The sequence below is a fragment of the Centrocercus urophasianus genome, unplaced genomic scaffold (assembly GCF_019232065.1).
Source record: "Centrocercus urophasianus isolate 14NV4802_14NV808 unplaced genomic scaffold, USGS_Curo_1.0 seq_13, whole genome shotgun sequence".
Classification (NCBI taxonomy): Eukaryota; Metazoa; Chordata; class Aves; order Galliformes; family Phasianidae; genus Centrocercus; species Centrocercus urophasianus.
The window spans coordinates 43,771,555-43,784,079 of NW_024884475.1; the positions used below are offsets into that span (position 1 = coordinate 43,771,555).

Genomic DNA, 12,525 nt, shown 5'->3' on the forward strand with positions numbered 1-12,525 from the left:
GTGTCATAAAACCCAGCCATAAATAGATTTATCTATCTAAAGATCAGTGGAATTCCCAATCAATATATGTTGTGGAGACTTATAAAGTATACAGTGTTTTTTTTTTCCTACTGTCTCTTTCATCTTTGCAGTCTGATTGATCATATACTATGAAAAATGGCTTTATGTTCCTCATTTCTATTATTGGTATGACACAGTAGACTCAGTGGAAGCAGTATCGAATACATGCAGAATAGAGTTTAGAGAATTAAAAATAAAAAATCTGGTTATTGTCTGCAAGTCTTGTATTATATCTGCATCACCATAAAGATGCCCCAGCTAATCTGCAGAAATTCCTCCCTACTGTAAGAGCATACACATGGCTGCTTAGCCAGCATTGTGTGCAGACCAGTAATGCTGCAAGATTGAAGTAGATGTGTCTCTTTCTGCTATTACTTTAAATCACTCATCTGAGATACAGCCGTTGCTAAGCCTGATGCGCTGTAATAGAAGCCTTGAACTTATTTGCACTTGCCTTGAGGAAAGATTTCTCAATGAATCCCCGAGTCAGTAAGGTATTAAAATGCTGTTAAAACACAGTTACATCCAGGTGCTTTGCCCCATCATTTTCTTTTGCAAATTTCAGTCCGTGTAACCAAACTTTTAGCAGTTAGATTTTTCTAATGGACCAGTTGGAATGAGCACCTACTCATGGTTCCAGTCAGACTGGGAAGCACAGGGTATGTGGTTATAAGATGTAACAGCTGTGACAGAGTTTCTTGACTTGCTTACAGCTTCAGGATAGATGGATCCTGTAGTTGCTGGTGTCAGTCAATGGAAGATGTATATATACATGGCTTTGAGTTGTCTTTTAGGAGCTCATTGGGATGTCAAGTCAGACAGCTCTGCTTAAAGCAACAGTGATTAGTGTTGATAGCGATGTTGGGTAATCATCATTTTAGTTTTGTTCTTAAACAAGGAGTTTCATTTAGGGAAAAAAAAAAAAAGTCTAAGGCTGTTAGTTTTTGGTCTGTGCTACTCTGGTATCCTCTACCATCTGAAAAGAGGATTACTACTTTGGTTTAAAAAACCTGAACGCAAATTATGTAAAATGAAAGTCAGTGAAGTAAATGCATGGAAGCACCATAACGTGTGCTTCCACACTTTCCACTTACCACATTGTTTGCTTGTCACATGGGAAGACTTAAGACAACAAAGATAGGAGAGTGTCATGAATTCTTTGGTAATTATTCCTGTGTTGCTTGTGTGACTACTGTAGTCCTGTGCAGGAAGTACAAATTAATATCATACATTTAAGTGGAGAAGAGCATGTCTGCATCACTGTACTCTTTTCTATGTGTGGCCAGGCTCAGAAGATTTATGCAGAACACAGATATTGTATATGTTCTGGTTTGCAAATGGTATGGAATATCAGCTATGCCAGACTGGGACTTCTACCTTAAAGACTGTTACAGCTCAGAGGCTTCAGCTGAGACAAGGTGTGAGGGAGAAGAGGAGGGTATTCCTTAATGCACTACCACAGTAGTGATAGACAGCAGTAGCTGGAATAGAATTCCAGACCACGCAGTGGCCATAACTATCCAAAAGACAGACAATCTATGAAAACAAAACAAAACAAAAAAATAGGATTCAATGGGGAAAAAAAAAATCACAAAAGAAGCTTCAGGATTTTCAGAAATTTGTCTAAATATCAGCTCCTAAGTCTTTTTGTATGTATATAGGCGACTTGACTTGTTTTATCTTGCTTTTTGTCAGTTGAAGAGTGGTTAGGAGTATTTGAATACCACAGAGAGGTACATTCAGTACATTCATTGAAAACTTTCTAGCAGATCAAAATTTTATGATTTGGCATTTTCCTGAGAAATGAAAAACGTAGACAACGAATGTGAAGCATCCAAGCAGGAGGCTGTGTCTGGAGCAAAATCAGCAAATTCTGCTGCAGTGCCAGTCTGCTTTCCACCATCTTTCAGTTCTCATTCTCAACTTGAGGATTTCTAAAAATGTGGCTGCACAAGCAAGCAGGGAACTTGGAAGTTGGTCTTCCAGTTTCTTCTAGTTGGAATGTGAATATTCGCTTGAGGTTGGCCATGACGTTCTCAGCTCAGAAAAATCAGATTATTCCTACTTTTTGATGTTCCTCTTGGGAAAAAACTCTCTTTTAAACAGATGGTATGAATTTAATCCCTTTGCATTCCATTCTCAAGGATGCTGAAACTACTGCTTGTGAGAAATGCAAGATGCTCTCGAAATGACAAGCAAATACTTGATTTTAAGTTGAGCCTCAGTTTAGTCAGGTAGGGAAAAGGTGATGGGTTAGAAAGAAAAAGACACCAAAATACCTTGCTTGACTTTTTTTTTTTTAACTGAATGAATTCACATTTGATAAGAAGCAGGTGAGCTGTTGAGCCCAACACTTCAGGAAACAATCACCCTTAAATTTGGTCACCACATTCTTATGCTCTTCCAATTGTGTTGTGGAGCTGCATGAGCAAATGCAGGCTGTTCCTGTTCGTTTCCCCTGTGGAGTGGATCCCTGCAGGAGCTGACCTCTTCCTCTTCTAATTGTATTTTTCTGGTTGGTAGCAGGAGTTCTTAAAATACTTCCTCTCTTATATCAAAGCAGTGCTGGCTTTGCACAGAGCTGCACTCAGCATGGGGCTGATCCTGCTCAGGAAGGCAGCAGCAGTCTGTACTTACCGGTTACTGAGCTGCTGGTGGAGGCAGGAGGTGGCATTTGAGAACCTGTACATCACTGCTGGTGCAGAAGGACGGGTAGAGGGAGAAATCCAACCTTTCCTAATTGGAAGCTTCACCATGGCATTGTGTGCTTTCACATTTTTTACTCTGAATGGATATCCTGGGTGGATTTATTCAGTAAATGTACCTCATTTCTGATGCTGCCAAGAAAACAGATTAGGGATTGGTAAGGTCTGTAGGAACAAAAATGTGTTATTACATTGTTGTTTTGAGAAGCAGATGGGTTCCATGTATTTTTGGCAACTGCCAGAGGCTGGAAGAAACAGGATGTACACATCAATTGTGTAAACAGCAGCTTTTCATCTTGTATATGTCAGAGTCAACTTCTTTGATCAGGTACACTGGGTTCTGCTCCTTCCATGCCTGTAACACCTGCAACATAGTGAAAAAGATGAAACAAAGTTGAGTTTGTATTCCAGCCCCTTGAATTGGCCATAAGCAGCCCACAACCCACATCATTCTGTGTTTCTTGCTCTTGGTCTGACAAGGCAGAAACCTGAAAAACAATTTAGAGCTATACAACAACGCAGGTAAAATATATGACGATTTGCATGTCCACAGGAAAGGATTAAGGCTATATACATACCTCTAATGAACGTAAATGATAGCACCATTTTCAAGTTGAAGCACTTAATGGCAGTATCTGTGGTATGAATGGATGTCTCATTTTTTGAGATGTTTCTTGCTCATTCTCCATTATAGCAGTAACAGTAATGTTATGTAGAGGAAAAAAAACAATACAATCACACAATTGTAGGAGTTGGAAAGGACTGCTTGAGATCCCCCAACCCAAACTCTAAAGCAGTTCCCTAGAGCAGATAGCACAGGAAAGTGTCCCCAGGCAGATCAGGAATATCTCCAGAGAAGTAAGCCACAGTCTCTCTGGGCAGCCTGTTCCAGTGCTTTGTTACCCTCACAGGAAAGGAGTTCTTCCTTGTATTTGTGTAAGCACAAGTTTTATGAACAAAACAAAGAAAAAAACCGACATGGCTGTGATGCAGGTTTTTTCTCTGTATTTTGTTTACTACTATTGTATTTAATAGACATGACAATATATTAAGACCTTTTGTTTGTGTATCTATTTTTGGGTGTTTCCAGGATGAAAATTCATCAAATAAGCTGAGTTCAGTAGACTATGTCACGCCTACTCAATGCTTTTGAGTGTGAGATCTGTCCTGGCTTTAGTCAGGTTGCTTCCTCCTCCTCATATCCTCATCCTTCAGAGCATGGTTGGAGCAGAACAACCAACCCATGCTTTGTACCAGTTCCTCTACTAGTAACTGAAATATATTCCAAAAAAGAATATGCATGCTGTTTTTTCTATAGCATTGGCATTTGAAGTAGGTTCACTGCTATCTTTAACAATGACTGAGGAAGAAAAGCAGTGTTTTTCAGGCTTTCAGGTAGTGGTATGTTTCAAAATATATTGTACTTCAGGTTATTGCATTACTGCTTTGGATGCTGTTTGGGGAAATACGTGCAGTATGAATAGCCGCAATTTGTAGAAAATGAGTTTCCCTCAGCCTCCAAGTTCAAGTTTAATCTTCATTAGGCCCATCCAAAGCAGTGGGTTGTGCTGTGCTCACTGCTAGTAACAGCTGCTTCTTTGGAAAGTCGCAGCAGCACTCTGGTGTATCAAATGTCATTGCTATGAATGTGACGTGCTGCATCCCTGAAAATAAAAACACAGTCCTTGCTGCTTGCTCAAAGCACACTTAGCTGTCTCTGCATTTATTTTCTCTGTCACAGTATAGTGGCTGCTGCAACACTTCCAGTGCATATATCAAGTTACAGATTAGCGCGGGCCCCATGGCTCTTGGAACAGCGTGGGTTGTTTACTGATGATATTTATCCTCTCATTTCCTTTTGGAAGTGCAACGGTTTCTCGCTTTCTGATGGGGAGTATACTTACAGAACCTTCTCTACATGCCATGGCTGACAATAAACGCTCCAGTGTACAGTGTCTGCTTGCCATGGAGCTGCTGTTACTCCTTCCAGTGCTCAGATTGGCAGGAGCTGGCTTGACAGGAAAGCAGAAGGGTTATTCTAAAGTGCTGCAATCTTCTCTTGCAGGAGGAGACCGAGAGCGGATGACAGCTAATCATGAGACATATCTTCTTATGGCGAGCACGCAGAATGACATGGAGGATTGGGTGAAGTCCATCCGCAGGGTTATATGGGCACCGTTTGGAGGAGGTGAGTCAGTGAGTGAACATGCAAGGCTCTCGGCTGCACAAAGCATGTAGGAGGCATTTTGTTCTCTCTCAGTCACAGGCAGAGTTGGAAGAGAAGAACAGTATCTTTAAACAAAACAATAACAACAAAAAAAAGGTGGAACAAGCCCATTGGTTTAACTTACAGTGCATCTATCAGGCATTCTCCTTTGCGGAGGGCTCTATTGAAATGCCAGAGCTGCTGCTACTCCTGGAGGCGATGGCACTTTATCAGTGGATAAGGGATATTGTCACAGAAAATGGGCCTATGAAATTAGCTCTTCTCTGGGAGAACTAGGGCAGTTTCTTTGGTCACCAGGTAGAAGACCGCCCATGCTTTTCACAAGTGCTTGTTATGAGAATCTGTTGGTGATTCTGTTGCTAGAGACAGCTAAGGCCAATGACAATTGTCCAGGCCCGGGGACCCCTTCAGTAGAAAGGGTAAAACTGTTGGATTGGGTCCAGAGGAGAGTCATGAAGATGCTCAAAGGTCTGGAACACCTTTCCTGTGGAGAAAAGTTGAATCAGATGGGCTTGTTCAACCTGGAAAAGAGAATGCTGTGAGGAGACATCATTGCAGCCTTCCAGTACTTGTGGGAGCTTATAAGCAGGAGGAGGACAGACTTTTTACACAGTCTGATAGTGATAAGACCAGGGGAGACATCTTTAAACTAAAAGCGGATAAATTTAGCTTATTTGTCTGGGGGAATGTTTTACTCAAAAGGTCCTGGCACTGCTGTCTAGGGAAGTTGTGGATGCCCCATCCTGGAGATGCTCAAGACCAGGTTGGATGGGGCCCTGGGCAGCCTGAGCTGTGAGCAACCAGCCAACAGCAGGGGGTTGGGGTCAGGTGAGCTTCAGGATCCCTTTCAACCCAGCCATTCTAAGATTCTATTGCAGCCAAACAGCAGCATACACTACTGCTGTGATATAAACTTGTCAGTACCTAACAGAAGTGCATTTTTCATGGAGGGAAGCTAACTACATGCTGTATGTGGCTTCCACTTGCATAAAACTGCTCTGTGGCACACAGTGGGCCAAGGCAGCCCTGCAGCACTGAGTGGGGAGCTGAAATCTGGTGAATCTGCACACAGAGGCTGTGACAAAGCTACAAATAGAAACCAAATCTCCCGAGTCCTGACTCCATGCTTTCTTCATCAGCCCCTCATTTGCTTTTATAGGGCAAGAGCTATTTCTGGTTTGCAGCTGGGAATCTTTCCAGCCACCATGGAAACTCATAGGACACCCTTATTGTCATAGGAGCGTGTAATGCCAGTTACTCAGAGAAGTACCTGACTGAGGTATTTGCATGCTGATCTTCATAAAGAAATGGAAGATTGCAATCCTTAAATTACTGTTTAAGTTCACTTGCAGTTAACACATTTACCAAAATGTTCTTTGTTTTTCCCTATGGGATATCTTGAGCATATCTTTGATTTCAGAGTTAAGTGGACTGGGAAGTAAACAGTTAACTCCTGGAAAACATGAGAATAGATAGAAAATGATTTTGGGTTTAATGATTGTGGAGAATGTCTGGCTGTCGTTTCATGGAAAAAGCAGTGTCATGGGAGCTGTCACCGCTAGATCTGTGCAATAGGATGTCTCCCATTTCATTAATCATTGCTTATTTGATATTGTAACATTCCTCAAGTTATAACAAGCCTTATTAATTGTTCTGTAGTTATGTATGGGTGGACATGCTGATAGTTTGATTATTCCTTCCTACATGGTCATGTCTGCAACAGTCTGATCCTGTTACAGAAAGGTTCCTTTGGCTTCAGGTGTTTAGGAGCCTGTCCACCAACAAGTACATAAAATTATTTCAGACAGTAAATTAATCAAAAGAGTTCTCTAGCTGTTGCCTAAATTTCAGCACTAGTGGCAAAACACAGTAGTCTGCTGTCGTACAAGTCAAGTGCCACTTTCACAAGCAACACACTTGAATTTTCTGATTCTTTAACGTGCTGAAAGAAAATCATGTGTGTGTTCCATGGATATTTGTGAGCCATGCTGAATCCCCAGTACCTAAAGCAGTAGGAAAGGACTCCTGGTACCGGAGCAAGGATTGCTGTAGATGATTAACCATATCATTACAATGTTATTTGTTAACCTGTGCTAGAAGGGAGGAATGAGTGGAGGGAGGTGGGAAACCTACTAAGGTGTTCAGAAACAGCCTGTCGGTTTTTTTTGTTTGTTGGTTGTTTTTTTTTTTTTTTTTTGCTTTTTTTTATTGAAGAGCACTGGGGAACTGTGGAAAAAATTCTGACGGGGAAAAGCAATGTAAATGAGGCAGGGCATGCAGTGCCTGTTTGCACTCGAAATTCCTCTCCTGATTAGACATAGAAAGGCAATTTTTGCAGAAGGGAAAGGCCGGAGCGTGAGCTGCAGAGCCTGCAGCCACGGGGGAGGGAGGAGGCAAGGAGCTCAGCGCTCGGGTCTGGCAGCTCCTGCGGAGCCAGGGCGCAGGCTGCTGCCTCGAGTCAGCCCAAAGTCATCCGGCAGAGCAGGGAGCTGCGCTGCAGCACAGCCCTCCTCCCTGCACCTGCTGCACGCAGCGGCACAGGCTACCATTGCTCGGCGTGGGAGCAGGAGGCAGAGTGGAGCATCCCCGCGTGTAGGCACGTCTTCCTCACAGCAGCACGGGGTCTTGCTGGCAAGGATGTACTCATGCTGCATCTGACGTCCTTCTCCCACGAGAGCTCCTGGTGGTTCGAAGGCGAGCGAGTAAGAAGCCCACGCCGGCGTCAGGGATATAAAAGGTGCTTGGAGAGGAATCCGTGATGGACAGAGAGCCTTTAAGGCGAAGGGGCCGCTATTTCTGCTCCTCAGCTGCAGGGCTTATAGGAGCCAGCGAGGAGCATCACGTCCCAGAAGACCCTTCAGTTGCCTTTCGGGTTTTATTCTCCCCTTTCTCCTTGCACACTGCAGAGCACTGACCTTGTCCTGTGAATTTGGAGTCTCTGCCTCCTGTTCTGGCCAGGAGGAAGGAGACTCTGCATCTCTCTCTCTGTGCTGGCACTTCAGCCTGAATGGAAGATAGATCTTTCTGCTGAAACTCTTTTGTTGTGACATTGTATAAGAGACGGTTGTCTCACCGCAGGAAATAAATGAAAGGAAACAGAGAGACGGAAGGAAATTGTTCCCCCAAGCCAAATTGAAGCGGGGAAGAGAACATTAAAATTACTTCAAGCTCTCTCTGGTAGTGAGAAGACTGTTCATCTCCTGCTCCAGAGGAAAATATACTGCTTCAAAACTCCTCAGCAGTCAGTGAGGATGAGCAGTCGTGTTGTTTCTGGATGCAGCTGCTAAAGAAGATCTCTGCAGGGCCCTGGGGCTCCGGCCTGTATGATGCCTGAAGACAGAAATGCTGGAGTCCGCAGCCCTGGTGCCTTAGCAGCACCTCCTTTCCTCCCCAAAACTACTTACAGGAAAATTAAGCGGTGCTTTAGTTTCCGTAAAGGTAGGTCTACTCTGTCCCTGTGTTCTTATTGCAGGCAATGCCAAAAGTCGGGGGCTGTGTGTGCAGGCAGATGAGAACACTCAAACAAAAGGCATGAAACAGTGCAGATGCTGACATTTCATGAATGATTTATTTTCCTCTTTGTTCGTTTGTTTGTAGTTGGCCAGCTAATGCTGTGTGCTCTACAGAATAACCCATGGATGGGCCGCCTCAGCGAGGTGGCTGGAAACAAGGTTATTGCAGAGCATGTGAGCAAAAAACAGGGAGAGGAGCTGAGTGTTGCTGAGTGCTACCTCTTTGGCTTGCAAAATTCCAAGAAAAAGAGCGTAGGTTTGTATTTTTGCCTGTGTGGGAGGAGTGGCGAGGAAAGAGGGAGTAAAGGAGCAGGATAAATATGCACATATGTACAGAACACCAAGTCCTTGGATTTGGAGATTTCTGATGGACTAAAGCGGATCCCTACAGTGCACTGTCCTGCTGCAGCTGCTGCACTGCCAATTTACTGTGCTCTCCTGCAGTCTGCACTTGCCTTCCCACCTGCTGCAAAGAGGTTTATAAGGCCATTTTCTGCATTGCACATACGCTTGTAGAAGCAGAGTATGGAGGAAGGCAGAGAGGAGGCTGTCTTTCAAAATATGTCAGCTGGAAGGGAAACACACTTTTAGAGAGAGAGATACAAGTGATGATAAGGTGCTACGGTGCTGAGGCTGGAAGGGAGGGAACAGAAATTGTGCATGGCACTGAAAGCTGTCTGCCCCCATAACCCTCCTCTCTGAGGCCAGAGCTTCCCGTGATTGCTGGAGTTGAGCCCCCCTGGAGGCTGTCCAAGAGGACATGGATATGTCTGTACAAAGTGTGCAGGTGTGTTTCAAGGTGTCAGTGTCAATTAGAGCTGTGTGCTGTTTGTACGCTTGACTATTTGAGAAATGTTTGGAAGTTTAATAAAGGATGGACAGATGATTTTGCAGACAGCTGCTTTTTCACCTGGGGTGCAGTTTTAGCCACTCCAAGCAGAGCTTCAACTGTTTATTATTTCCCCATCTGCTTTGACACACAAACTCTTCTTGTCTAAAATCCTGAGTGAAGCTGCAGTGTTTTGGGCAGAGGACTGGATGAGGGAGGTCACACTGCTAATTTGCTTTCCTCTAAACATCATTTATTTCAATTGCTTTCCTATGTATATGCACTGTCAAGAGCATCGTCACGTGGCCTCAAGATCAGAGAGTTGCAGAATGCTGGTGTGCATTTTTAACAAGGTCTGTGTCCTACTGGATACAATAGAAAGATGGATGTTAACTGGACTTTACAGTGTTTTAACAGGTAAATTAAACAAACGACACCACTCTTAGAATTGGCTTCAGGAATTCTTCTAACTTCATTTGCAGATTGTACACTTCAGTGAAAATGAAGGCAGAACCAGCCTTCTGCAAACCAGTATAAAACAGATTGATTGGTTCTAAGCTGTGCAACACAGCACAGAAAGTAAAATGAACAGGAAGAGCCATTGGCTGGTCACTGGGAGAACTACATGATATTGTGCACTGAGGCAGAAATGCACCACCAAGGTGATGCAAGGTATGGAACCTCTGCTGGAAATTCACGTGAAAGCTGCACTGTGTTAGTCCCTGAAAAACAAAATGTCAGAGATGTTAGGAGGTCACCTCAGTTATGAGAAATAGCCTCTCAGTGGGTGGCATCTGAACAGAGACACAGCCAGGAGTCTCTCAAGCCTATTTCAGGGAAAGTGCTCTCTGTTTAAGTAGCACCATGGGAACCTCCTGCAGGGACATGCAGGATGAGTGCAGAAAGGAATACCAAGGGTGGCTTTGCTGCCACATGCAGCGTGAGAGCATTCAAGATGCACCAGAGTGAGCAGAAGGTGCACTGGCCATGACAAGAGAAGGGGGTACGGGTCCTGATCTGACTGTGATGAGTTCCTGGTGACATTTTACAAATTGCCTCCCTTCCTTTCCAGCATGTAGCTATTTCTGCTCTTTCAGAGTTGTATTTTTTCCAAGCAGTAGCATCAGACGTGCAACTGTGCTAAGCTCCAGGAGAAGGACCTCATCTACTGCCAGTGTTACATTGAATGTGGTGGGAAAAGGCTTGTTGGTAAGAAAAAGAGTCAAGCAGGAACTAAATTCTGCCATCACCGTGTCTTGGTGTTTGTGTTTCCATTAAAAAGCTCTGTAGAGAAGAAGGAAATACTGTTTGCCTTTGATCTGTTCAGAGCAGCACTTGGTGATGGAGAACAGCAGAATAGAAAGCTGGTGAGAAACAACAATTTAAAACTCTGTACAAAGAGTTACTGTATTCCCTACTTTGCTGTTGAAGTCCCTCCATCTCATCTTTTCTATATTTTCAGTGTCATTTAATTACTAATTTGAAGTTGAGGGATACCTAAAGTACTCTTCCAAAGCCCAAGCTGAGGTGAGCTCCTTAGACCTTTGCTGACCTTTTCTAGTTGCTATGGCCCTTAAACTATGAGCTTGTTTTGGAAAGGAGGAGGTTGTTTCTGGTGCACAATGTGTAGAGGTAGTGTATGATGTGATGGAGCTGGAGAGGCAGGTATGTTTTTTCAAGCAGTTGGCATGGAGTGAGGTGCCAGAACTGCCATTTTTATCTTTCTTTTCTTCTTATGGATCAGCAGACTTGAGATGTGGCCTCTTACTTTGTTCAGCAGAAACAAAAATCATTGACTAACAGCATTCTTGTGTTTCAAAAACACGCTCTGAGTAAGTACTGTTGAAAATACCCCAGTGTTTACACAACTCTTTAGCAGACATAAACAGAATTTAGGTATAGCATTGTAATGTCTTTCATAAGCTTTATGGAAGCTTGGAAATCCAGTTTCTCAAAAGGTTTACAAAACTTCTGCCACGGGAATGTTCTGGTTAATGAATAACCACTCTGTGTGCCCTTTGCTATCATGTGATTTTCCTCTTTGATGTTATGCATGATCTTGGCTTAATTGGATGTAGCTTTAAGACCTACCAGGGCCTCCCTGGAAAAGCAGTTCTGTTGATTAAATCTAAAGACTGGTCAGAACTGGAAACATGTACATTCAGCTGCCATATTCCAGTTGTGAGGCAGACAAGCAAGCTGCTGCCATTCTGAATGTCAGGTTTTCTTGACACTCTATCCTTAGGATAAACCGAAACCGTGGATCAGCACTTGTGTTTCTGGATTTTGGAGACTCTGAGATTTAGAAGAGCTTGGATATGGATTGCAACATTGAGGGCTCTTTCATTTTCTTTGTGGAATTTTTGTTCTTTAGTTACAGTAGTAGAAACGTTTCAAAAAAAATGTCATGTGAAATTATTTCTGTGGCTTTGGTCATGATGTAGTCTCCGTAATTTGGACTATCTTTTCACTGCTTCTCTATACAGGAGTTGCCACTATTACAAGGCATAGCTAATAGTGTTCAGCTTTGCCTCTGCTAAGTTGTTAACAGTGTGTTTGTAACTACACTTGATCAGAGCATTGCCTTTACTTTGTCATCTTAGTCTTTGTGAACTGCCAATCTGCAGTATCTCTGTAGTAGTCACTTGTGATATAAGAACCTGAGAAAGATGATGCAGGAAAAGGAACCTTTACGGGGCACTGATCTGGCCTTTACAGTAAACAGTAGAAAAACCCAACATGAAACAGAAAGATATTGAACAAGACAAAAGTTAGGACAAAACCTGTGGAAGCAGTGCTGTCATGTTTCTGCCACTTCTGCCCCTGGCAGCAGAGTGCTTTTTCCATAAGACATCAGCAAGTCTGCAACTTCAAGTCAATATTTATGCAGCCTTATCTCAACCAACTCCTTTCGTGGCTAAGTGCTGCCTGGTGCGGTGCTCTGCATTTATTAGGTGAGGAAAATATTTTCTTTGGAGAAGTTCAGTCTGCACTTAAAAATCAAGCGAAGCCTGTCTGGGAGAAATGCCAAAGCCAAACAAATTGGAGAACACCGAGTAGAGTAAATGGTGATTTTAGGAGTGCTTAAATACGTAACAGGGTGATTTCCCATTGGTTTTCCATGAGACTGAGATCTTAACTTCAGGTTACTGCATGCTTGTCAAAATCATCAACTAGATATGGGATTCCCAA

General features: G+C 43.2%; 1 protein-coding gene across 7 annotated transcripts in view; it reads left to right on the forward strand.

The window, feature by feature from the left end:
• Window positions 1-12,525, forward strand: part of ARHGAP24 (Rho GTPase activating protein 24) — a 154,445-nt gene that overhangs the window by 118,144 nt on the left and 23,776 nt on the right. For 6 of the 7 annotated variants that reach the window (XM_042811506.1, XM_042811504.1, XM_042811505.1 and 3 more), the window contains one exon: window positions 4,831-4,953. In XM_042811506.1, the coding sequence (XP_042667440.1) occupies window positions 4,831-4,953 (123 nt within the window). Of the gene's footprint in view, window positions 1-4,830; window positions 4,954-7,614; window positions 8,431-12,525 lie in introns of those variants that run through there. The other variant, XM_042811507.1, reaches the window with a different exon arrangement.